This window comes from Dipodomys merriami, unplaced genomic scaffold (assembly GCF_024711535.1).
Source record: "Dipodomys merriami isolate MVZ:Mamm:240054 unplaced genomic scaffold, mDipMer1.0.p SCAF_121, whole genome shotgun sequence".
Taxonomy (NCBI): domain Eukaryota; kingdom Metazoa; phylum Chordata; class Mammalia; order Rodentia; family Heteromyidae; genus Dipodomys; species Dipodomys merriami.
Window position 1 is genome coordinate 2794133 of NW_027202505.1, and position 27333 is coordinate 2821465.

General features: G+C 42.8%; 1 protein-coding gene and 1 non-coding gene across 7 annotated transcripts; both read right to left on the reverse strand.

The window, feature by feature from the left end:
* Positions 1 to 2723: 2723 nt before the first annotated feature.
* LOC138823680 (U1 spliceosomal RNA) lies at positions 2724 to 2891 on the reverse strand. Its single transcript, XR_011370866.1, has one exon. It is a non-coding gene; the product is annotated as a U1 spliceosomal RNA (small nuclear RNA).
* A 2694-nt stretch (positions 2892 to 5585) lies between these two features.
* Positions 5586 to 26884, reverse strand: Ppih (peptidylprolyl isomerase H). Of its 6 annotated transcripts, none has more exons than XM_070017151.1 (10): positions 26781 to 26884; positions 26376 to 26440; positions 26122 to 26145; positions 25821 to 25865; positions 24428 to 24470; positions 20943 to 21035; positions 17792 to 17879; positions 17269 to 17309; positions 16345 to 16434; positions 5586 to 5738 (listed from the first exon to the last, which is right to left on the reverse strand). In XM_070017151.1, exons 1-9 carry the CDS (start codon positions 26844 to 26846, stop codon positions 16366 to 16368), a joined length of 534 nt encoding a protein of 177 aa, XP_069873252.1. In that variant the 5' UTR covers positions 26847 to 26884; the 3' UTR covers positions 5586 to 5738; positions 16345 to 16365. The 6 variants fall into 6 exon arrangements, with proteins under 6 accessions (XP_069873252.1, XP_069873257.1, XP_069873258.1 ...); XM_070017155.1 differs by lacking the exon at positions 5586 to 5738 and adding an exon at positions 11723 to 12054; XM_070017154.1 differs by lacking the exon at positions 5586 to 5738 and adding an exon at positions 13677 to 14061.
* Positions 26885 to 27333: the final 449 nt, after the last annotated feature.

Genomic DNA, 27333 nt, shown 5'->3' on the forward strand with positions numbered 1-27333 from the left:
AATTGAGCCTGCCACCTGATGTGACTCAAGTCCTCCACCTACCTCCATTCATTATTAGGCATTTACTATTGATTGAGGATGGAATAGTTTGCGACTCAGTTACTGCCTTCTGATGGCAGGAATTAAACCACTCAACGCTCCATATCTGCATAAGCACAAAGCGTTTTGGGAGTGGAAGCAGGGAGAAAGAGGAGTGTTGATTTTTCAGGCAAAGAGAGGTTTGTTTCTCCTTTCTAGAACCAAAAAGAGACAGGGCCTTGGGAAATGCAAATAAGTTGTTGGTAACAGTGGAAGGAAACATTGGGTTATAAAAGATGGGCAGGTCAACTACGAGCTTTTAATTTGAAACTTTCGAGACTACCATTAAGGAGGCTGATTTTAGTATTGTAGGTAAGGAGTGACATTTTTCTTTAAAAAAAAATGGCTGCTGTGTGGAGAATGGATTGTGGAGAGGGAAGGAATGAAAAGAGAAATCAGTTAAGTGGCTAGTGTATCTGTTCTTGGTCCTGTCATTTCACCAAGGCTTTGCATTCCTTTTTTTTTTTTTTTCTGTAGTGCAGTCCCGGGGCTTGAACTCAGGGCTGGGATGCTGTCCCTGAGCTACTTTTTATTTTAGGTCTGAGACTGGAACTTGAACTCTGTGCCTGAGGCACTTTTACTCATTGCCTAGCACTCTACCAACAGCCACACCTGGCTAGCACTCTACCAACAGCCACACCTCCAACCCGGTCCCTGAGCTTTTATGCTCAAGACTACCAGCTTTACCATTTGAGCTGTAACTCCACTTTTGGGCTTTTTCCTTTTTTTCTTTCTTTCTTTCTCGTGTGTGTGTGTGTGTGTGTGTGTGTGTGTGTGTGTGTGTGTGTGTGTGTGTGTGTGTGTGTGTGTGTGTGTGTGTGTGTGTGTGTGTGGTTAATTGAAGATAAGAATCTCATGGACTTTCCTGCGCTGGCTGGCTTTGACCTGTGATGCTCAGAGCTCAGCCTCCTGAGTAGCTAGGATTTACAGGCATGAGCACAGCCTATTCTGTCCTGAAAAGTCTGAATGCAGTCCAGTCTCATTCTTTTGCAATGTTCTAGATCATCACCAACTTTTTTTTTTTTTTTGTCGGTCATGGGGTTCGAACCTGGGCTTGGGCGCTGTCCCTCAGCTCTTCAGCTCAAGGCGAGTGCTCTACCACTTGAGCCACAGCGCCACTTCCAGTTTTCTAATGGTTTATTGGAGATCAGAGTCTTTTAGACTTTCCTGCCTGGGCTGGCTTTGGACCTCGATCCTCAGATCTCAGCCTCCTGAGTAGCTAGGATTACAGGCTTGAGCCACTGGCCTGGTGCATCACCAACTATTTAAAGCCTGAATACAGTGTATCTTTGTTAAAAAGAAAAGTTACTATGGACACTGAAATAGGAATTTCATGTACTTTTTATATATCATAAAGTTTTCTTTTTAACTCCTTAACACTTAAAATCCATTCTTATCCTCTGGGCATATGAACCATGGAAAAGCAGGAAGATCTGCATAGCCAGCTGCAATTTCTTGATCCTTGGCTTAAAACACTGCTGGACTCTCCTGTCTCTTACTTCTTTCTCAATCTAATATTCCCCACAACAGCCAGTGTTGTTTTAAACATTAGATTTATATCTGCCAGGAACCACCATTACTCTTAGGACATACCTAACTTCCTTGATCCTGAGGTCCTTTTATGACTTTCTGGAAGCCGCTCCCCACTCTTCTTCCACATTCCTTGTCCACTTTTCCAGGAGACCTCTCCTCCCCCTCACCCATTGCTCCCTTTGGACTGTTACATACTATTCTCTGTAACATTTCCTTTCCATTCTCCTTTGTTGCTAAATTTTTTAGGTCTATCACTAGTTTATGAGTCCCTCTCATTTTCAGGCCTCTAAACCTTCCTCGTTCCTTGAACATATAGTGTGTAACATGTAATATTTCAATGCATGTGTTAAATGACAGTGCAGAAAGGTTATTTGGGAAGGTATGCTAGTAATCCCTGTGAAAAAGCTTATAGTGGTTTTATATATATAGAAAAGCAGGTAGATTCCAGTGCTGCTATTTACCTATTTAAAAAAAACTTTTTTTTTCGTTGGTCATGGGCTTGAACTCTGGGTCTGGGCTCTGTCCCTCAGCTCTTCAGGTCAAGGCTAGTGCTGTACTACCTGAGCCAGAGCATCACTTCCAGGTTTCTGGTGGTTTATTGGAGAGTAGAGTCTCACAGACTTTCCTGCCCTGGCTAGCTCTGAAGCTTGATCCTCAGATCTCAGCCTCCTGAGTAACTAGGATTACAGGCATGAACCACCAATACCCACGTCCAGTCCCCCAGATAACTTTTTAATGTTAAGATTATCTTAACAGCAGCTGGGAAGGTGGCTCAGTGGTAGAGCACTTGCCTTGCATGCTCGAGGCCCTGGGTTCGATTCCTCAGCACCACATAAGAAAAAAGCCGGAAGTGGTGCTGTAGCTCAAGTGGTAGAGTGCTAGCCTTGAGCTGAAGAGCTGAGGGACAGCGCCCAGGCCCAGAGTTCAGGCCCCACGACCGGACCCAAAAAAAAAAAAAATTATCTTAACATCCTTTTGAAGTTATTCTTGGAACAGTAAAGATGCTTCAAAAGCATGCCCTATAGAGAACCCTCCCCAACCCCAAGTTGTTACAAAGACATTTAGAAAAGATCCAGAACACTCCTAAGTACAAGCGAACAGTAACTACTTGGAAGGTGTGGCTTCTGAAATAGCAACACCAATTCTGTAACATTTGTCTTTAAAAAGTTACTTAGATTTGGGGAAATCGCAGGGGTCAGCACATCCGGAGTGCAATGGATAAGCCTCGCCCTGGGAAAACCACCTTCGTGATCATGGTATCTCCCCTGCCAGGTAAGTATTTCCCCAAATGTGGGAAACTCGACTGCATAATTTGTGGTAGTGGGGGACTGCGTTCGCGCTCTCCCCTGAGACATAAAAATAAAAAAAAAAAAAAATAAAAAAAATAAAAAAAAAAAAAAAAAAAAAAAAAAAGTTACTTAGAAAAAGTATGTAATTTACTAATCTAGATACTTCAGCTTTTTTCATGCTGAATGAAATTGCCAGGAAGATTAACTGTTAAACAAGAAACTTGTTTCTTTGTAGCCACCACCTGAGAGCCACTGTAGAGATGGCTAACTGAACCACAGAAGCAAGTTTATGTTGAAATTAATCTCTAAGTGGGAGCTCTCAAAGTTCTGCTAGTCCCTGCCTTCTTGGAAGCTCACCTTACCCACCTATCTATGACCACATTACACACAGTTCAGTTGCTGCCTTTGGGCAAGAGGATTCATCCCAAGAATCTCTTCCACTAAGTAACTTTACCCTGTCCATCTCCTACACTCTGGCCTAGAACAGTTGCCTCTTCCTCACTCAAATCTCAATCATACTTATCTTACAAAAAGGCTTTTTGATCTTTTCCTCTTACCCGATGTCTTTATTCCACATCATGTACATACCACCATCATTCACAGTACTAGGTGTTAGATGCTTACTTTTCCAGGTGCTGGGGACATAGTAGTTAGAAACAACAAAAAAAGCCCACCACACTCCATTTTCTGCACCTAAAAGGCACCCATTATAATGCTCATCACCTTGAGCTGAAACTGCTGTCTCCTGGGCCTTATTCTTGTAGCTCTACTGCAAGACTGGCTGGAATGTAGGTATCAGATATAAATGAATTCAGCTGCATAACACATCACAAGACTGTCAGCTCACAATCACAGCTGCTTACCCTCCTTCCCATCTCTTTACAATTTCACCATATCTCCTCCTGTAATGTGTCCATTGGGTTTCATAAACTCTGCTTAGCTAGGTAGAAACACACACACACACACACACACACACACACACACACACACACACACACACACACACACACACACACACACACACACACACACACACACATCTGTACTTAAAAGGCTTGCTACCTCCTGTATCCCCAGTACACTGAAGGGGCTCATAGCTCACCTGTTACTTCTGTTGCTGTAATTATGGTGTCTCTGACGTTAAGACAGAAATAAAGTAGGAATGAGAGACACAGAAAATGCCTCATTAGAGGACAATTGGGGAACTTACTTTCTTCTTTCCCTTTTTAGCATTGCACAGTGGGATTCTAACATGCTGTAAGGCACATTACTACTTAAGTGACCTTTATTCTCTTATTTGACCCTTTCAATACTGTGTGGTTGGTAGGAATAACATCCTAATTTTTTGTTGTTGGTCATGGGGCCTGAACTCTGGGCCTAGGTGCTGTCCCTCAGCTCTCCAGCTCAAGGCTAGTTAGTACTTTACCACTTGAGCCATAGTGCCATTTCTGGCCTTTTCTACTTAGGTGGTACTGAGGAATAGAACCCAGGACCTCATGCATGTAAGGCAAACACTCTACCACTGAGCCACCTTCCCAGCCCAACATCCTAATTTTTACAGGTGAGGAAGCTAGGACTCTGAAGGGGCCTCACTAAGACATTTAAAAAGATCTTCTCCTTCCCCCCCTCCTACCCCCGTTTAAGATTTGATTAAATGATTCCCATTTCATCATGATCAAGACACATTCTATCAGATGGTCTCCCATACCCAAATACCCCAAGTTAGTGGCACTTTTCCCACAGGCTCCAAACTGATTAAATTGAACCTAGTGCACCCTTGGAATAAATAGTGCTCTAAAGCCCTGGGGCATTGGCTGGTTTCCAATCAGCTTGAATCTAAGAGGGGAATGCTAAGACTGTAACTCAGAGGCATCAACTATCAATAGCAAGCTCTTGACTCTGGCCTGTACTAGCCTCCTAGGAGAGCCAGTCTTCCTAGCTGAAGCTGAGGAGTGAAGAGACAGGACAATCATTACAATCATGTGTAAACACACACCACATACAAGTAGAATAATGAAACCTGCTCAAGGCTATTGTTCTACCACTGTGAACCACAGCTCCACTTACGGTTTTCTGGTGGTTAGAGATAAGTCTCATGGACTTTCCTGCCTGGACTGACTTTGAACTGGGATCCTCAGACCTCAGCCTCCTGAGAAGCAAGGATTGCAGGTGTGAGCTCCCAGTGCCCAGATTTAAAAAAAAAATTTTTGGTACGTTGTAGGGCTTGCACTGTGGGCCTAGGTGCTGTCCCTTAGCTCTTCAAGTCAAGGCTAGCGCTCTGCCACAGCTCCACTTCCAGTTTTCTGAGTGGTTTATAGGAGATAAAGAATCTCACAGACTTTCCTGCCCAGGCTGGCTCTGAAGTGTGATCCTTAGATCTCAGCCTCCTGAGTAGGTAGGATTGTAGGCGTGAGCCACTGGCGACCAGCTTAATTTTTATTTTTTATTGTTATAAAGGTGATGTACAGAGGGGTTGCAGTTAAACAATAAGTAAGGTAATGAGTACTTTTCTTTTTGGACAACATCCCCCTTTCCCTCATTCCAGTTTGAAATTATTTTGAGAAGTAGGATGGGAAAGAATGATATGTTAATGGGGGATACATTGTATTCATGTATGGAAATGTTACAATCAAACCTCTTTTGTACAACTTAAATATGCTAATAAACACACACAAACCCACAACATATTAAAAAAAAATCCTTTATTTACAATTGAAAATTTAAACAGATAATCTTGGTTCCAGTCTGTGCACTTCCATGGTCTCTTTATCTAATGAAGTGGTGGCAGGTGGTGAAGCAAAACCAAGAGCCAGAAAATCATCCAGGGCTAGGGAAGACCTACAATGGCAGAAATGGGGAGGTCAGTAAGGGAGTAGGAATTAAGCAGCCCAAGGGAACCATGAAGGGCCATTCCCCAGCTCTCTTTTATACTCCTGATTCTTTTTTTCCCAAAGAGCAGCACCAGCTTCACTGTCAGCATAGGTCAGACCTTTGGTTCCCTAGAGCTAAGTGGAGATGTGTATTAACAAAAGAACCAAGGAGAAATAAACTTTGCCAAGTATATGGCTTCATTTATTATTTACCCTTCCCAATTCTGCAGTATATATTATCTCTATGCTAAGGAGCAAACTAGAGTCACAAGAGGTTTAGTAGCTTAACTAAGGCTACAGAGTTAGACAGAAGTGGGGTTTCCTGGTCTGCCTGGCTATCTCCAAAGCCTGTGTCCTTTGCATCAAGGCTCTGTGGAGCTCCAGAACAGGTTTTCATACAAGGAATACAACAGGAAAGTTCACACTCTCTGGTTATAGTTGCAGTTGTACTTTAAAAAAGTGGGTGAACCGACTCAAGGTACTCTTGTCCCCCTCCTTGGGCCACCCCCCAATGTGCCCACACCTTCCTCTGAGAGACAGTGAGTCCTGGCATCATACTGCAGAGAGCAACAAGAAACCAGACCACTATGATGAGGATGATAATAATGCTGCTGCTGCTTCTTCCTCCTCCTCCTCCTCCTCCTTTTTCTTTTTTTTTTTTTGTCGGTTATGGGGCTTGAACTCTGGGCCTGGGCGCTGTCCCTCAGCTCTTCAGCTCAAGGCGAGTGCTCTACCACTTGAGCTACAGCGCCACTTCCGGTTTTCTGGTGGTTTATTGGAGATAGGAGTCTCACAGTCTCTCCTGCCTGGGCTGGCTTTGAACCGCGATCCTCAGATCTCAGCCTCCTGAGTAGCTAGGATTACAGGCGTGAGCCACCAGCGCCCGGCTCAAGTTTAGTTAAAACTACATATATAGTTATATACATGAACTATAGTTAAAAGTATGTATATAAACTGGCACAACCCTGGAATGCCAGCACTTGGAAGGCTAAGGTAGGAAGATCACAAGCTTATGCTACCTAGTGAAACTGAGGCCAGCCTTGAGACATAAGAGACCCTGTCTCTTATGAGTAAGAACAAATAAAACCACCTACATATATATGATATGTATTTCTCTTCTAAGATGCTTGCTCAGTTAGGAAATTCAAACATAAATAGGACTATACAAACTAAAAAGAAAGTCTGTTACTATCTCTACTCCATAGAAGTTTCTATTAGTGGTCTGCTATTTATTGCTGAAGAAATTTCTGAAAGTTAGAAAATATAAATTGTGTCAAGTTTACACAATGTACTACATCTTGATCCACTCAGTTTACCTTGGAAATCTTGCTAAGAAGACAGATCTTCTACTTTTTCTTGTAAGGCTGAACAATATTCAGTGGAAGAGTGCATATGTTCAATACCTGATTACAATGTAGCAGCTTTGCTTTTGTACTAGATTCTACTGGAATGAGGCCAGATATTCTCCCGCTCCATCCTTTCCCCACTCCATCCTTTTCAGCTGGCAGAGCTGCTAGCTTTCAGAGCAGGGAATAGTGTCATGCAACAGATATGCAAGTAGGAGCTGCCAAATCTCACAGGTGTCGAGGACAGCCTCCTATTTTCATACAGAACCTCTTCTTTTGCCTGAACTACGCAGTGACTAGGACTGGTCTCCAGCCCAACTTTCACATTATAGCCAGAATCATCTTCTGAAAAAGGAAGTTCAACTGTAGTATTTTCATCCACAATTTTTTTCAATGAATCCTATTGGCCCAGTTCTTTTTGGAGATTCAGGACCACCTCTGAGAATCTCAGGAGCACAAAAGACTCTCCAGGGATTGAGTGATTTATTGCTTCGCGTCCAGTTCCTCCCCTCAGAATAGTATGAGCTGCTCAGCATGGTGCTGCTGGCTTTTGGAACTGGCCCTGGCCTCCCTTCTGCCTCATCTTGTTTGCTTTTCTTTTCTCCTCATATTAAATTATATAAATTCTGCTTATATTTCCTATTTTTATGCCTTTGTATATGTAGTTCCCTGTGCCTGAAATACTCTCCCAGACCTTCCTGACAAGTTTTCTTCTTTCTTGTACTCTTGTGTAGCTGTCTTTCCAAACCACTACAGGCAGACCCACACTCTCACATCTCCTTTCCCTTGTTCTACAAACCTCCAATCCAGTACTATACTGTATTGGTCAATTTCCCCAAGAGGTTACACTCTTTGAAGGGCTTCTCAAATCTGTAGCCTCATATGCTATGGGGCCCACTTTAATTAACTAGTGCTACCACTAACACATCTTTCACAATCTTCCCCTATAGTATATATCACAGCTCCAGGAATTCTAAAATGAGGTCCTAGATTTAACTCAAACAGCACCTTCAGAACTGTAATGATATCTAATCACTATTTGAATTCTAATACTGTCAGAGATGGAGGCATGTGGTACAGTATCAGCCAATGAGTGAAAGCATCAGATACTGAGTTTGAGGCCTGGTCTCAGACCAAAAAAAAAAAAAAAAAGAATTCCAATATTGCCTCCTTGTAAGCAAAATTATATACTAACTACGGATTTTTTTCCTAAGATGTAAATATTAAAAGATAATCATTGTAGTGTTTCCCATTTATCTTTGATAAGTATGGGAAGCACCCAGACATTAAGTTGATCATGTGCCCCAAATGGCTTACTTGTAGGGAAATTTGGACTACAAGGAACTGAGGAAAGCACTGCTACTTGGTACTGGTACCAGACCTGGAAGTCACAGGAAGGGTGACTAGCAGAGTGGCTTAAGATTTTATTTTTTTATTTTTTTTTTGGGTCCGGTTGTGGGCCTGAACTCTGGGCCTGGGCGCTGTCCCTCAGCTCTTCAGCTCAAGGCTAGCGCTCTACCACTTGAGCCACAGCACCACTACCGGCTTTTTTCTTTTTGCTTATGTGGTGCTGAGGAATTGAACTCAGGGCCTCAGGCATGCAAGGCAAGCGCTCTACCACTGAGCCACCTTCCCAGCCCAGCGGCTTAAGATTTTAGAGCCAGTTCTTTTTTTTTTATTGGTCCTTAAGTTCATGTAAGCAGTAAGAATCCAGTTCTGACTACAACAGACCCATTAAGATGAAACTAAGGTTCCTACAACTAGAGCTGTATAGAAAAATTCAAGGTCAGAACCTCAGACAGCAAAACTCAAAGAAGTTGTGGAAGAAATATTACATAGGGAGGTCCAGCTGACCTCACTTGTCTCCAGTCTCCTATCTAGTTTCCTCATACCATTTTCTCAGAGATAGAGCCCAGGACCTCAGCTGCATGATAAGGTAATACCTTGATATCAATACAGTGGATTCTTGCTGGCCCATCAAGATGTCTTTTCCTATGTTTGACTCTTTTTTCGAAAATGTTATGTTCTCAATGGAAAGACAATTTTTTTTTTCTCTAGACAGAGCCTTGCCATTCATCATCTACATCAATTTTACTGCGGGCTGGTTAGGAATGAGAAATTCCAGCCTCTACCCAGGTTTGTGTGGGGCAGGGTGGGAGGCTCATCATCCTGTCCCTTTTCTTCCCAGCTACGTATCTCTAATTTTACATCGATGTGTCATATTCCTCAGGTTTGTTTGGGGCAGAATAATGGTAGACAGTTATAATAGATGTTAAATTAAATTGGATAATATTTCTCATACTTTAACGTAAACATAAATCTCCAGGAAAACTTGTTAAAAAGTTGGTACTTTTGCAATAATGGAGGAAGAACTATGGCAGGTTAAGGTTAGTAAGACCCCAGGATAACACAGAAAAGTGGTGTGAAAGTAAAGAATTTCTAAACTTTATTCTTCTGGGTCTCACTATGCAGCCCAGACTGGCATGAACTCACTATATAGTCCAGGTTGACTCCAAACTGCCCATCTTTCTGCTTCAGACTCCCAAGTGCTAGGATTATAAATTGTGTCACCACATCCATCTAGTGATCAATCTACAGAAGGAAAAGGACCTGTAAGCCTCAACTTTAGTCAAAGCAAGGAAATGAGTAAAAGAGTAAGAAATGGACATCAGCTATTGATAAGAAAGGGCAGGTTTAAGTCCAAGGAGCCCTGATTGTTGGCAGAAAGGAAGAATCAGGTTATCTACTAGGTCTGGATAAAAGAAAGGTTTGTATTACTCCCAGCACACGTGTGCATTCTTTTCTCAGCATTTGTTCATTCCAGGTCTCAACCCCAAATACTTGCCATTCTGCAGTTCACTTGTGTAAACTTCTTTTTTTTTTTGGGTCCGGTCGTGGGGCCTGAACTCTGGTCCTGGGTGCTGTCCCTCAGCTCTTCAGCTCAAGGCTAGCACTCTACCACTTGAGCCACAGCACCACTTCCGGCTTTCTTCTTTTTGCTTATGTGGTGCTGAGGAATCGAACCCAGGGCCTCAGGCATGCAAGGCAAGCGCTCTACCACTGAGCCACCTTCCCAGCCCCTTGTGTAAACTTCTTAAACAAGATAGTGAAATTTACTGCTAGGTGCCAGATGCTCTGAACACAAAACATTTTACATATGAGGTATGTATAGTAATTAAAATGGTTGCTTATACTACACAGAAAAATTCTAGATAATAAACTGTAGCAATTACAAAAGAATAGAGAAGACATTAGGATCTGAGGTAATGAAATTCAAGACAAAGGAGAAAAGCCATTAAGGAAATGATATTTAACCTTATCAAACTTTAGAACAGCCACTGATTTGTGAAATGATAACTCCTTTGTACAAATACTTAAAGATATTTTAAAAAATTAGAGGGGCTTAGAATGTGGTTTAGTAGTAGAATGCTTGCCCAGAATGCATGAAGCCCTGGGTTCAATTCCTTAGTACCACAAAACAGAAAAATCCCCAAAAGTGGTGCTGTAGCTCAAGTGGTAGAGTGCTAGCCTTGAGCAAAAGAAGCTCAGGGCCAGTGCCCAGGCCCTGAGTTCAAGCCCAGGACTGAAAAAAATAAAATAAGAACTGAGTATAGTAGCACACAGCTATAGTCCCAGTGCCTGGGAAGCTATGGCATGATCACAAGTTTATTTTTATTTTTATTTTTTTTTATTTTTGGGTCCGGTCGTGGGGCCTGAACTCTGGGCCTAGGCGCTGTCCCTCAGCTCTTCAGCTCAAGGCTAGCGCTCTACCACTTGAGCCACAGCGCCACTTCCGGCTTTTTACTTATGTGGTGCTGAGGAATCGAACCCAGGGCCTCGAGCATGCAAGGCAAGTGCTCTACCACTGAGCCACCTTCCCAGCCCCCAAATAGATAATTTTTTTTTTTTTTGTCGGTCGTGGGGCTTGAACTCTGGGCCTGGGCGCTGTCCCTCAGCTCTTCAGCTCAAGGCGAGTGCTCTACCACTTGAGCTACAGCGCCACTTCCGGTTTTCTGGTGGTTTATGGGAGATAGGAGTCTCAAGGTCTCTCCTGCCTGGGCTGGCTTTGAACCGTGATCCTCAGATCTCAGCCTCCTGAGTAGCTAGGATTACAGGCGTGAGTCACCAGCACCCGGCTCCAAATAGATAAATTTTAACAGCCTACTCTTTTTTTTTTTTTTTTTTTTTGGGTCCAGTCATGGGGCCGGAACTCTGGGCCTGGGTGCTGTCCCTCAGCTCTTCAGCTCAAGGCTAGCACTCTACCACTTGAGCCACAGTGCCACTTCCGGCTTTTTTCTTATGTGGTGCTGAGGAATCGAACCCAGGGCCTCAAGCATGCAAAGCAAGCGCTCTACCACTGAGCCACCTTTCCAGCCCCTAACAGCCTACTCTTGAATTTAAACAACATAATGCCAAACTTTTTCTAAAATACATCCTGGAGAACACAGTTATAACATATAAAACAAAAATGTAATTATTCAAATCATTAAGGTAAGTTAGTATTGTACAAATGTCTTACAGAATATTTAATATTTTATTTTTAATTTGAAGTACTTTTCACATGAACTAAGAAGGAAAAGTTTTCCACACATAATAACAAATTTACATAGGGAAAAAAAATCTTTGCAAAAACTTAGATGGAAAAAGAAAAGGACCAGATGAACATACACTAAAGTGGTAAGAAAGTGGCCTTTGGACAGGGAAGGGGTTTAGGAATGGCTAACCATTTGATACTGTGTAATTAAAAATAAACAACCAAAAGAAATAAGGGAACTTTGCTTATTTATTTATTTATTTATTTATTTATTTATTTATTTATGGAAAGGGATTTCATTGTTGTCTAGGCTGTTCTTAACTTCGGAGCAAGTGATCCTCATACTTCAGGTTCCCAAATACCTGAGAACTCCAACGTGCTTGTCTAGGATCTTATCCTTTAAGCTATAAAAGTTAATGGGAAGGGGGGCTGAGAAGGTGGCTCAGTGGTAGAGGGCTCGCCTAGCAGGCATGAAACCCTGGGTTCAATTCCTCAGTACCATGTACACAGAAAAAGCCAGAAGTGGTGCTGTGGCTCAAGTCATAGCGTGCTAGCCTAGAGCAAAAAGAAGCTCAGGAACAGTGACGAGGTCCTGAGTTCAAGCTCCAGGGCTGGCAAAAACAAAAACAAAAACAAAAAAAGTTAATGGGAAGGGCTGGAATGCGTGGCTCAAATGGTACAGTGCTTGTCTTGTAAGCAAGAGACCATGAATTCAATTTCCAATACAGCAACAAAACAAAACATAACAACAACGAAAACCCAAACATTACTTTGGGGGCAACTGGAAAGTTTGAGATGCATTACATGTAAGGTCTGCCCTGGGCCAGGCAGGCCCTGTGCAGACCTCTTGGCTAAGTTTCCACCCAGTATCTGTGTTATGTAGGTAGCTGGCACACCTGGAAGCAGTTACCCACCCCTCCTGCTAGGTCACATCATGGGCCACCTCTGGTCACTCCTCCCATCTGACCATAGGAGGGTCCCAGGCCCTGAGGTCATATCCAGATTGAATGTGGCCACACCTTTCCCCCACCTGGACACACCTCTTCCTGTCCCTGGCCTAGATAAGCTCTGGCCTGGGGGTGGGTCTCCCCTTTTTGGCCAGCACCTCCACCATGCACTTCTTTTTAGGTCTGAATAAGTTTTTAGGCATGAAATGTCAAGAAGTATGTAATTTTAAAATGAGAAAGGAAAGAAGGGAAAGAATGGATGATAGGAGTACCTAATAGTGCATTGGCTACCTAATTAAACCTAGTATATTACTTTATCTTACAATTACATAATATTATTGTGGTTATATAGGAGGCATTTATTTATTTATTTATTTATTTTTGGGTCCAGTCATGGGGCCTGAACTCTGGGCCTGGACGCTGTCCCTTAGCTCTTCAGCTCAAGGCTAGCGCTCTACCACTTGAGCCACAGCGCCACTTCTGGCTTTTTTCTTTTTGCTTACGTGGTGCTGAGGAATCGAACCCAGGGCCTCATGTATGCAAGGCAAGCGCTCTACCACTGAGCCACCTTCCCCGCCCCTAGGAGGCATTTATATTTAAGAATTCCTGCCAGGCGCAGGAGGCTCACGCCTATAATCCTAGCTACTCAGGAGGCTGAGATCTGAGGATATCAGTTCTAAGCCAGCCCAGGCAGGAAACTCTGTGAGACTCTTATCTCCAATAAAGCACTAGAAAACCAGAAGTTGCACTGTTGGCTCAAGCAGTAGAGTGCTTGCCTTGAGCTGAAGAGCACAGGGACAGTGCCTAAGCTCAGAGTTCAAGCCCCATGACCGACAAAAAAAAAAAAAAAAAAGGATTCCTAAGTTTTTAGGCATGAAATGTCAAGAAGTATGTAATTTTATGGGCCTGGGAAGGTGGCTCAGTGGTAGAGCACTTGCCTTGCATGCTCGAGGCCCTGGGTTTGATTCCTCAGTATCACATAAGAAAAAAGCCGGAAGTGGCTCTGTGGCTCAAGTGGTAGAGCGCTAGCCTTGAGCTGAAGAGCTGAGGGACAGCGCCCAGGCCCAGAGTTCAGGCCTCACAACCAGACTCACCCCCAAAAAAAGTATGTACTTTTAAAATGAGAAAGGAAAGAAGGGAAAGAATGGATGATAGGAGGAAAAGGAAGGAGGGAAGGGAGTAAAGGAAGAGGACCATAAAGAATGAGAGGGTGAAGAAATGGAAAAGGAGGGAAGAAAGGAAAGCAAAAACAAACTAAGATAAAATGAACAAAAATATTATACAAATAAATGGGCATTTAAGGGCTGGGAAGGTGGCTCAGTGGTAGAGTGCTTGCCTTGAATGCATGAGGCCCTTGGTTCGATTCCTCAGCACCACAAGCAGAAAAAAACCAGAAGTGGCACTGTGGCTCAAGTGGTAGAGTGCTCAGGGACAGCACCCAGGCCCAGAGTTCAGGCCCATGACCTACAAAATAAAATAAAATTTTAAAAAATGGGTGTTTAATGCAGTATTTTTCTAACTTTTCTATAGCTTTAAGACAATCAAAAAGAAACACAAAACACCATCCCTCACATACGTTCATTTATGTGCAAGTGATCAATTCTCTTTTTTACTCTCTCAAAACTGAGCAATGTTACTCAAGATAGTATGTTTTATTTCCTGAGCTCCTGAAAGGTAGCCACACCTTTCAATTTTTTGCTAACATGCTGTCTAGCACAAAGCAGGCAATGGCAAATTATAGATAGGAAGAAAGTCTGTGCAGGTTTAGCAATGTAAAATGTGAACGTAGGAGTCTGTCAAATTAAAGTCAGGACCTGCAACTATTGTATCTTTTCGCTCATTTGTGGAATTTAGACTTTATATGTAATATAACCTATAAAGGGAAAGGAGGAGGTAGAAGATGGTAGAAAACAATTACTATCAAAATACATTATATCTATGCAAGAAGGAAACTCACTGAAAGCTGTTGAACAATAGGGTATGTGGGGATACCAGGAAAGAGAGTAATAAAAGTTTATCTGAAAATACACTCGTTACCTTGCCCATGTAATTGTAACCCCTCTGTATGGTATTTTCACAATAAAAAATATAAATAAATAAGATTCAGGCAAGAAAAATAACAGTTTACTGACGAGGAGAAGAGGGGGGAAATGCAGACAAAGATCCAAATCCAATGCATATCCTAAAAAAATTAAGAAGATTGAGGGAAGAGGTGGGGGGGGGATGGGTGAGAAAGGAGTGACATTGATCAAGCTATATTGTATTCATAAACTGCTTTGTTAAGTGGAAACTGCTTTGCACAACTCCTTTGTACCTAATGGTAACAGTCAAAAAAATAAAAAAAGAAATGGTGCTGTGGCTCAAGCGGTAGAGCGCTCATTTTGAGCTGAAGAACGCAGGGACAGTGCCCAAGCCTAGAGTTCAAGCCCCACGACTGACAAAAAATAAATAAATAAAAATACAAAAGAGTACTAGAGTACTATTTTGGGAAAAGAATGACAATTCAATATTCAGAAAGTTGTTGAAATTAAATAAAATCATAATCACAATAAAAAAGTTAATCTGATTAAATTAAAATAAATGTTCATGTAGTTACATGGCAAAACCTCTTTGTACAATTAATATATGCTGAAAAACAATGACAGGAAAGTAAAACAGGCTATGTGGGAAGTAGGTACCAGTGGGAAGGAGCTAAGCTGAGAGAGGGTGGAAATGGATACTTCATATTGCACATGTGAACACAGAACAATGGAATCTATTGAGATTGCTTGAAGAAGAGGGGAAGGTGTTAGATGAAGAGAGGTGAAGTAGATCTGGATGCATACATTGTAAGTATGTATGGAAATGTCACAATGAAACTCCCCCTATAAAATTCATGTACTTTATTTATTTATTTTATTTGGTCATAGGGCCTGAATTCTGGGCCTGGGCACTGTCCCTCAGCTCTTCAGCTCAAGGCTAGCACTCTACCACTTGAGCCACAGTGCCACTTCTGGCTTTTTCTGCTTATGTGGTACTGAGGAATCAAACCCAGGGCCTCATGCATGCAAGGCAAGCACTCTACCACTGAGCCACCTTCCCAGCCCCTCATGTATTTTAATAAAATACCTTAAAAAAAAAAAAAAAAAGTCAGGGCTTGGAACTGCAGTGTCAGTTCTTCTTTTTTTGCCAGTCATGGGACCGGAACTTTGGGCCTTGGGCCTGGGCACTGTTCCTCAGCTCTTCAGCTCAAGGCTAGTGCTCTACCATTTGAGCCATAGCGCCACTTCCGGCTTTTTCTGCTTATGTGGTGCTGAGAAATCGAATTCAGGGCCTCATGCATGCAAGGCAAGCAATCTACCACTGAGCCACCTTTCCAGCTGCAGTGTCAGTTCTGAGAACCTTTAGGACAGATGTGTCTTCTGGTTGTCCAGAGTCTCCCAGGGCTGAAGCCAGGTCCTTCTAGTAGTAGTGCTGAACAGAACTTTAATTTAACAGTGCTGTTAGAAACTATCTACGTGGTTTTCATGTTGATACTCTGTACACTGAAAAGTAATAGAAAAGTAACTCTTCCCATTTTAATCGTTAAAATGACCCTAAGAAATAAGTATTTTCATCTTGAGAGAATGAAAACAGGTTCAGAGAAGGGAGGGACTTCTTTAAGTTCACATACAGAGAAAATGGGTTCAACCGGCATCTTCAAGTCTAAAGTTCTTTCCAGTAGACCAGGATGCACTCTGCTAACCAGTAGGAAGAAGGCACACTTACCTGAATCAGTCTTCATCAGGACTACATCTCCCCACACTGTGAGATTACCACAGGCAACTTGGGCTTATTGTTGGGGCCTGTGGGAACATTCTAGAAAAGAAAATACAGTAGTACAGCATTTGCCTAGTGTGTGCAAGTCCCTGGGTTCAATTCTTATAAGTGCACAAACACAAGTAAATACACACACAGACATACACACAAGGCAAGCAAGCACAGGGAAGATTCACATACTCAGATGCTTGCTTACACTCTCACTGAATCTTTGTGATGCCTCTACATTAAGGACCCAAGATTCAGCAAGTACATGTCCTAGCTGGCAGGTAAAGCAAACAATACACCAAGGAGAACATGTAATACACTGAGAAAATATCAACCTTGTGATGCGTAAGTTAAGAGAGAGGTATACAAGGGGCAAGTAGAATAACTAAAATGATTCTTAAAGAGGTTAGGAGAAGAATTCACAGAGAAGGAAACATTTTAGACGAATAGGATGTCACCAGGAGAAAAGAAAGCCTTCCCCAAGAACAGCCCAAGCAAAGGCTCAGGACAGGAAAGAATAGCAAGCATGGAGGGATATGTATGGTATATTTAGGGAAGACCTGTTAGCCTGATATGATTGGAATAGAAGAGGCACTTACAGCAGAAGGAGCCATAGAGAGGCAAGAAGGGAACAGGTCATGAAGGATTTTGACTGCAATACCAAGTAGGTTATGGTGTCTTCAGAGGCTAAACCTCAGGGGAGGTTAACTTATGGGGCCAAGAAAACTTAAAAAAGATATGTGTCCTCTCCTCTGCTTCCTAAGAAGGTATGTATACCGAGGCAGGGACAGTAGTGAGTCCATTCATTCTTCTCTAACTGCCTGATCAAAGCAGACTGTACCAGGCTACAAAGGCTGAGAAAGAAGATACCCAAGCATGACTTACTTCAATCTTTCTCATCACTAGAAGTCCATCAATGATTTTTCCTGTAGGAAGAATATGAGCTAGACTTTATTCTCACATATACAGCACTTTGTAGCTCCCAATGCCCATTTTTACCTATCATTACATTAGATCCTCTTACTAACTTCAGGGCTTTAAGATTCAGTAAGGTGAAATGAAGTGAAAGGTCACAGACAATAAGCAGTGTAATTAAGGGCTGAAGCTCAGGTCTGAGAAAGTCCAAAGTTTTGCTGCACCAATGCTGCCTCTGGCATTACTTTTGTCCTAGCATTTGAGTTTCCTCCTAGAAAGCATATTGCCCAAGTGGTTACAAACTACATCAGATAATCCCTTGTCCTTCCTGCTAGGTTTCTAACCATACATCTTCTCTTCCTTCTGACCACTTCCATCTTCCCTACAACTGCTAAGAGCAGTTCTATCAGTGTGGAGACTAGAGCTTTTGGGAACCCCAACCTAGGGGCTGGGGACAATGGGGCCTGGAAAATAAGAAAGGAGTAGGACTTACCAAACACCACATGCTTCCCATCCAGCCAATCACATTTAGAGCAGGTGATGAAGAACTGACAGCCATTTGTACTGGGACCACTGTTTGCCTGACAGAAATCAAACATACTTGCAGTAAGTTTTCCTGGCCATATTATCTGAAGAGCAAGATTCCCCCAAAAGCCTGTAGTCTTGTCATCTCCATGCTTCTATTCAACAACTTATTGTGAGTCAGGGCCTAATTTAGGACACAAGGATAGAAAGGAAAGAACACACAAGCTCTACCCTTTAACAAATGTGTAAATCTCCTACAGTGTGAGTTTTTATAATAGACTGATTGTTTATGTGATATTACTTGGTGTAGTAAGTTGCAAACTAGTTACAACTGGATTGTAGTTACAAATTAGCAAGGAAAAGACCTGTTGCTTATGCAATAAACTGTTGTGTCTAAATGGCTTTGTACTGTATTATAAAAATAGTAACAAGGAGCAGGAAGTTGCTATGCTAGTGCTAAGCTAGGAAAAAAAAAAAGACTACCTGCAATTTATGTCTGGTGTGTGAGTATTCTTTTTTATAGCTATTGTCCCAAATCTTTTATTGCCAAACATTCCAGTAAAAAGTTTAAACTGAGAATCTGAGACTCTTTAGTTACATCTTTTCCTATTCTTTCCTTGAAATTATTTTTACATTATTATATTTAATAATGGGTTATAAAAGAATAGGCTACTGGGCTGGGAATGTGGCTTAGTGGTAGAGCGCTTGCGAATAGGCTACTGGGCTGGGAATGTGGCTTAGTGGTAGAGCGCTTGCCTAGCATGCATGAAACCCTGGGTTCAATTCCACAGTACCACATAAACAGAAAAAGCTGGAAGTAGTGCTGTGGCTTTAGTGGTAGAGTGCTAGCCTTGAGCAAAAAGCTCAGGAACGGTGCCCAGGCCTTTAGTTCAAGCCCCAAGACAGACAGACAGACAGACAGACAGACAGACAAGGAAGGAGGGAGGGAGGGAGAGAAAGAAAGGGAGAGAGGGAAAAAAATAAAAATAATAAGAAAAATAAAGAGAAAGAAAGAAAAATTAGTTTTAGATTTCAACTGTGAAGGAAAGAAATGTATATGAAATATACAAGCACATTAAAGCCATGTCTAGGGGTGATCTCTAAAACAAGGAATTTTATAATATATTTTCAAAACTCCCATGTAAGACAAAGCTATTGGTTTTTTAAGATGAAGGGAGTAAAGTGCGGCTATTTTTGGTGTGTATATATGTATTCAAGAATATCACATGTAAAGCTGGGAGCTGGTAGCTCACGCCTATAATCCTAGTTACTCAGGAAGCTGAGATCTGAGGATCATGGTTCAAAGCCAGCCTGTGCAGCAAAGTCTGTGAGACTCTTACCTCCAATCAACCACCAGAAAACTGGAAGTGGTACTGTGGCTAAGCAGTAGAGCGCTCGCCTTGAGCTGAAGAGTGCAGGGACAGCGCCCAAGCCCAGAGTTCAAGCCCCACAACTGACCAAAAAAAAAAAAAAAAAAAAACACAAAACAAAAACTCACAACTAGGCTATGTATGTGACAGTACAACTTAGCTAGGGCTGGCCTAAAGTGGGCAGAGAAGAGCTTCCCAACACATGCACAGGGCATGCACAAAGAAGGGTTCTAATCCTCATAAACAAAAAGTTGAAGAGCATACCTAAGCTACTTCTGCACATTTGTTCTTGCCCAGGTGACTTTCCTAAAAGAGGGTTCGCAAACTGTGTGCTATACTAGTCTCACCCAGTTTATTAGGGTAGCCTCCTAAATGGCTTCCTTCCCTTGGTCTTTCCATCCCCAGCAGTACTCATGCCACAGCCAAGGTTTTTATCCAAAAACGTAACACTGATCAACTCTGCTCAGAAAAAGTAGAATAAGGCTTCCAAAACCTATGAAAGAAGGCCTACTTCATACTTTTTCTGGCACTTTAGGAGCTAGGCCCATTTGTCCTTGTTGCAGCCTATATTCTCATTACTTTTGAATTCCTTGAATAAACTACCTGCTATGACATGGTCACAAAACCATGTAGAATCTATATGTTGGACCTGTAATGCTCTTTCTTCCTACGTCACCTGGCACAAAGTTTCTTTAAGAACTTGCTAGCTGGGCGCTGGTGGCTCACGCCTGTAATCCTAGCTACTCAGGAGGCTGAGATCTGAAGATTGGGGTTCAAAGCCAACCCCGGGTAGGAAAGTCAGTGAGACTCTTATCTCCAATAAACCACCAGAAAACCGGAAGTGGCACTGTAGCTCAAGTGGTAGAGCGCTCGCCTTGAGCTGAAGAGCTGAGGGACAGCACTTGGGCCCAGAGTTCAAGCCTCACGACTGACAAAAAAAAAAAAAAAAAAAAAGAACTTGCTTTCCTCTTATCTGGGTAGGTTTCTCCTACCCCTTAGCAGCAATGTTCCTTATTCCTCTGGGTCATGATCTTTTTAGGTACACTTAGATGCCTTCACCTAATGTATTAAGATACATTGGTGGCACAGATTACATCACACTGGACTAGTCATTGTGTGTAAGTTCTTCCCTTTGTAGATATTGTCAGAGTGGCAGGGATCATGTGTATAGCCTTATGCTTTACCATAAATACCTGAGGAGATGAGTAAAGCATGGGTGAACAGAGCAGCAAGAGAATGTGCATATACATCTTGGGACTGGGGGAGTGAGAATTAGGGCACTGATCAAGAGAAATTGGTAGTAGGGGTGGGAGGCAGAGAGGCAAGGAGTGGGAATAAGGGCTCCAGGACACGGGAATAGGTGTGGTGAGCAAAACCAATTGAGTAAGAGCAGGAGAGGTGTCAACAAGCAGTGTGGGTAACAGGCTGGTATGAGTGACTCAGGCTAAGCTGGAGAATGAGCAGGTGAACACCAAATCTTGAAAGCATAAGTGGGCATGCCCAGCCACATGTTCCAGCACAAATAAAGGTAACAAACACATATCAAAAATCACTTGATTTCCCCAGCCTGCTAGCAGACCCTGCCAACAATGTAACAGGTTAAGAAGGTGGGAGTGGAAGACATAAGGCCAGAGCTAAGAGGAGAAAAGCATTTGCTCCCATTCAACAGAAAAGGAATGGGCTTCAACAAGGGGCTAGAAGGCAGTTGGCTATTAATCTAACCCCAAATCTTGATTACAGCTCACTTACCATAGAAAGTAGGCCTGGAGCAGAATGTCTAAGTTTAAAATTTTCATCTGCAAATGGCCCCCGGTAAATACTGGCAACTCCTGTACCATCTCCCTGAGCAGACAGAAAGGAAGTGTTAGTGGCCTTGAGTTTTGTTTACCCTGGAAACTAGAGGAAAAACACTGCATCCATAGCCTAGTGTCTTAGTCTTATTGGTCACCTTAGTTATCACATCCCAGCCCATGGGAAGTGTCTCAGTGGTAGAGTGCTTGCCTAACATGCCTGGGGCCATGGGTTTCATCATTTCATCATTTCTGAAAACAGAAGACAAAAATAATACCCACCCCATAGACCTATGCAAGCCCACACTGTCCAGGGCATCTTACCAGTTGGATAAAAGAGAGTAACAGCTGCACCTCTAGAAAGATCAGTCACAGGCAAAGTGGAGAACAATAATACATTATTGCATATATAACCTAGTCATTCCCAAAGACAACTCTTAGACCTGCAATAACATAATAAATACTAAAGTTGGTTCTTGGCTAGCCCTATCAGAAAAATTCCCTCCATCACTACAGAGGGAAGATGGATAGGATGATGCACATCTCTCATACCAGCAATGATGAAAGCCTAAAATAGGCAGACTGCAGCCTACATGAGCACCTGGACAGGAAGTAGGACTCTTATTTCAAAAATAACAAGCACCTATCTAACAACTATGAGACCCTGAATTCAAACATTAGCTCAAAAGACAACAACAACAACAATAAAATCCCACCATCATCACCAACAAAACCCCCTAACTCATACTGGGACAGCTAGAATCAATCTTAGGAATCTAGAAATGGAATATAGATGCTGTCACTCAAGTTGTATCATAAAACTAGAAGTTGGAGGTGCCTATTTTCTGCAAGATAGACTAAAAGACAGGAAGAAAATGTAGCACAGATATATTCAGAGCAACGAAGAAAAAGTAGATAAGAAGAACCACTAGTTTTTTATCTTGTAAGGATGAAGTTATCCAATCTATAGTTGTCAGGAATATTCAATCTGATACTATGAAAAACATTTGGCAAACAATGTAGATGTAGTACTGTTGAACATGCCTAATCTGTAAATCCCAGATCCAAATACTTCAAAATCTAAAGCTTTTTTTGAGTGTCATATTGGTACTCAAAAAGTTTTAAAATACAAAATCTTTCCATTTTGGCTCACAGCTATAATCATAGCTACTCAAGAGGCTGAGATCTGAGGCTCATGGCCCAAAGCCAGCCCCAGCAGGAAAGCCTGTGAGATTCTTATCTCCAAATTAACCACCAGAAAACTGGAAGTAGCTCAGTGGCTCAAAGTGGTACAGTGCTAGCTTTGAGTGAAAGAGCTCAAGGACAGTGCTCGGGCCCTGAGTTCCAGCCCCATGACTGACAAGGAAAAAAAAGAAATTTCCATTTTGGATTAGGAATGTTCAATTGGTAAAGACTGTGCAAATACTCCAAAAGTGAAATGTTTTATCTCAAGTACTTCAGTTAAAGACATACTCAATCTGCACTGTATAAACAATCAAATATGCTAATATAACATTAACTCCCATACATAAACACAGAAGAGAAAGAAAAAAGAAGTTCATTTCCAGCTGTCTCATTTGGGACAATTTCAATATTCCAATGAGCCTATGCCATCCTCTATCATCACACTATCTATTGCCATCCAGAAGCCAGAGCAGGGAAATTAATTATTCAGAGCCAGCAATAGAAAGCAATCTATATATTATATAGATAACTATATATTATAGTTAATATAATGGACTGTTCGAATAAATTATACATTCCAATTATAACATAAGGTAGCTACTAGAAAGCATGTTTTTAAAAACATAATGACAAGACAAAGTACAGGCAATTACTCCAAACAAAATATTAAACTATAATATGTATAATGTCTGATTTAGGGTGACTATATTAAGGAATGTCTAGACAATTGGCAAAGCATTACTTCTGGGCATGTCTGTGAGGGTGTTTCTAGAGGTTGACAGGTAGGATATGGAAGTGAGAGTGAACATTAGGTAAGCATTATCCAATCAACTGGGGGCCTAGATACATAGAACAGAAAAAGCAGAAGAAAAGGAAAACACTCTCCTCCCCACTTCACTAATCCTTCCTAAGTGGGATCCCTGCATCCTGCTGCTGCCTCGCGCGCGTGTGTGTATCCTGGGGGGCTTGTAGTGTGTGTGTGTGTATATCCTGGGGGGCTTGTACTCAATACCTGGTCACTGTCTCTGAGCTTAATTTGCTCAAGGCCAGCACTCTACCACTTGGGCCACAGCATCACTTCTGGCTTTTTTATTTTTATTTTTCCCAGTCCTGGGGCTTGAACTCAGGGCCTAGACATTGTCTCTGAGCTTCTTTAGTTCAAGGCTACCACTCTACTACTAGAGCTACAGTGCCACTTCCAGCTCTTTCTGTTTATGTGGTACTGAGGAATTGAACCCAGGGCTTCATGCATGCTAGGCAAGCACTCTACCACTAAGCCACATTCCCAGACCCATTTCTGGCTTTTTCTGAGTAGTTTATTGGAGATGAGTCTCACAGACTTTCCTGCTCAGGTGGTTTCCTCAGATATTAGCCTCCAGAATAGCTAGGATTACAGGGTAAGCTACCAAGGCAGATTTTGAGATTTGTATTTAGCAACCTTCCAAGGGTTTCCAGGCCTTCAGCCCCATACTGGGGGGCTACACTTTCAGCTCCCAGTTCTGAGGCTCCTGGATGCTTTAGCTCTCTAGCTTGCAGATATCCATCATGGAAGTTTTCAGGCTCTGAGATTGTATATATCAACTAATAAACCTCCTTATGGTTACATGTACATATACACATACACACATGCATATGTACACACACACACACACACACACACACACACACACACACACACACACAACCTATTTACTCTGTTGGTTAGTTCTCTGGAGAACCCCAAATAGCCTCATATTATGTTATGATGTTAGTATGGTGTTAACTTTGAAACACACACACACACACACACACACACACACACACACACACACACACACACACACACACACACACACACACACACACACACACACACACACACACACACACACACACACACACACACACACACACACACACACCCCTCTCTCTCATGCTCTCTGTCTCTCTCAGATAAGACTGGTAACTATAAACCAAAATGTCAATAGGAGATTCCTTGAGAGGTTAGGTAGAAAAGTTTAGATTCTGGCCACAAAAGTTTGAAGTTTGGAACATGGAAGTTAATGATTCAATTTAAGTACAGATGTCTGTTATGCAATGGTACAGTCAGTAATAGACAGCAATCCTCAGAACATCTTATCTCTTGCTCATACTACTGATCTTAAGTCTCAGGACTGGGTCCCCATAGTAAAAATAGCAGCAGCAACAGAAATAGTATCAACACCTAAATCTATAGTTTTTTTTAATAACAAAGGAATACTTACACAAGTAAATACTTACATTAACAAAATCTCCACCCTGAATCATGAAATCCTTTATGACCCTGAAACAGACAGCAAAAGATCCCAAGAATTTCTATGGTTAGAAAAACACTGACTTCATCACTGAAATAGTAAGTTAATAATGATTTCAAAACAGTCTTTAATCTCTTTGGCTTGCAACATTATTATTTGTTCCAGAAGCAAGTGGGTTGAAAGTATTATTAACCATAAAATCAGCATTTAAATATAAGTTAGGGCATCTTAGAGTTAATATCAACCAGCAGGATATAATGCAGACTATTGTATTCTTTAAAAAAAAAAATCTGGGGTTGGAAATGTGGCTTAGTGGTAGAGTGCTTGCCTAGCATGCATGAAGTCCTGGGTTCAATTCCTCAGTACCACATAACAAGAAAAAGCTGGAAGTGGCACAGTGGCTCAAGTGGTAGAGTGCTAGCCTTGAGCAAAAGAAGCTCAGGGACAGTGCCCAGGGCCTGAGTTCAAGCCCCAGGACTGGCAAAAAAATAAAAAATAAAAAAATTTGCATTCACATGACAATTCAGAATTAGCCGCTGGTTTTATTTTCTTTTAAATGGCCTCATTCTCCAAGGAAGAACAGTATATCCTCCCTATCTTATACGCTCTTGAACCAACTAACTGAACATCAAAAATATTCAGAAAATATTATAATCTGTACAAACAGGTAAACTTTTCCCCACAATATATTACAAGTACTTACAAAGCACTAACATTGAATTAGGTATTATAAGTAATTTAGTGATGATTTAAATTATACAGAAGAAAGCCAGGCACTGGTGGCTCGTGCTTATAATCCTAGCTACTCAGGAGGCCGAGATCTGAGGATCATGGTGGCGCCAGTGGTAGAGCACTATCTTGAGTGCAAAAGCTCAGGGACAATACCCAGGCCCAGAGTTCAAGCCTCAAGACTAGCACACACACAAAAAATTGATACTGGGGGCTGGGAAGGTGGCTCAGTGGCAGAGTGCTTGCCTTGCATGCCTGAGGCCCTGAATTCGATTCCTCAGCACCACATAAGCAAAAAGAAAAAAGCCGGAAGTGGCGCTGTGGCTCAAGTAGTAGAGTGCTAGCCTTGAGCTGAAGAGCTGAGGGACAGTGCTCAGGCCCAGAGTTCAGGCCCCACAACTGGACCAAAAATGGATACAAAAGGATGTGTGTAGGATGCAAGAATTTTCCTTCAGTGCTAGGGATCAAAGGCAAGGTCTCACACATGCCAGGCAAAGGCTCTAAAATAAAAGAGTAAATATACCATTTTAAACAAACATCTAAATATCCACAAATTTTAGTATTTTGGGGGATCCTGGAGCCAATCCCCTATAGATACCAAAGGATGATTCTATTTCTGAAAGCCCTCAGAATGGTGTTTCATGTCTTACCTATGGAAAGTGCTCCCTTTGTATCCTATTGGAACCCCATCTTTTCTATAAACAAAAAGAAAGAGACTTAGAATGATGACAGATTAATTAAATCTTTTCAGTTCACAACATACTGGAGCCAAAGGGAGTCTCTCCTAAAGATGGCCTGGCCGGAAGAGCGACACAAAAGAAGGTAAGTGAATTAACGGCTGATCCTTGGGTATTCTCTTTTATCCCTCAAGGTCTGCCTATGGCACCCCAATACCCTTACTGCAGCCCCAGGACACCCCACTGCACTAGGCAGAAAACATGTGAGACTGACCTGAATTCTCCAGTGCAGAACTGCCTAAAAGAAAACAACAAAAGTGAACAGTTCAGTTACCATGACATCACAGCTGTGTGCCCCTCTAATCTCAGGAGGGGAGGGCTGTTCTAGACACTAGGGCCAACAAACCCACAAACAGGTCAGCTAGACGGCAAACACGCAGGTATACAGATTACATAATAACATAAATCCACATGGGAGCTATGAAACAACGGCAGAGGCAATATGGCACGGCGGGAGCATCTCCTTACCTAAAGTTCTCGGCCGTCTTAGGCACAACGTCTGCAAACAGCTCAATCTTCATGCGTCCAACCTCCTGCAGGAAACCAGACACAGACGGTTCAGTTCCCCGCCAGGTAGGGCTCACCGCGCTGGGGATGGGCCGGGCCTCTCCGGGCCTTGGACTCTCCCGCGCCACCCGCGCCTTCCCGGCCAGGCTTAACCTCAGGAAGGCCGGTGGCGGCGGGGCGGCGGTGGGGTGGGAGGATGCCCGCTCCCTCCCTTCCCCTCCCGCACCCAGCCAAGTCCACAGACTCCGGTGCAATTCTGTTTTCTGGCCTCCCGAATCCCTTCTCCCTGGGTGGGTGAGCTCCGCATTACTGCCCCACGGTGCAGTCTCCATTCGGGACAGGTCTGAGTATCCGCCTGTCGCTCACCTGACCACCAATGCTAACATCAAAGAACACGACGGGGTTGACGGGGCTTGAATTTGCCACCGCCATAGCTCCGACCCGGAAGCAGAAGCTAGAGTTCCGGTGAAGTAAAGTCAGCCCCGTGGAATTCAGGCGCAGCGCAGGCGCAGTGCAGCGGAGGCGGCCCCGCCCCTCAGGCCCCGCCCCTCAGCCCCCCCCCCCCCCAGCTTTGGCGGGCGCGCCTAAGCCTGGGGGTGGAGGGAATGGGAAGGAAAGCCTGCACGGTTTGCCCAAAGTCGAGGGCCAGTCCACTCGCGTGGCGGTCCTAGAGTTGTAGAACTTAATGCCTTCGGAACCATCACACAAGCCTGCCGCGGCTGAGACCAGCTTTGTTCATTCTCGGCTTGTTAAAACCCTTGCCCAGGAAATGCTCATCCCTTCCTGGAAGTCCTGCGTGCTAGAGTCCCACCCCGCCCCTCCCAGGTACTGAGGCTGGAATTGAGCTCCCCAGTGTTTACCCCTTCAGCGACACCCCAAGCCCTTTTTCGTTTTCCAGGAAAGGTTTAGTGTTTTACCC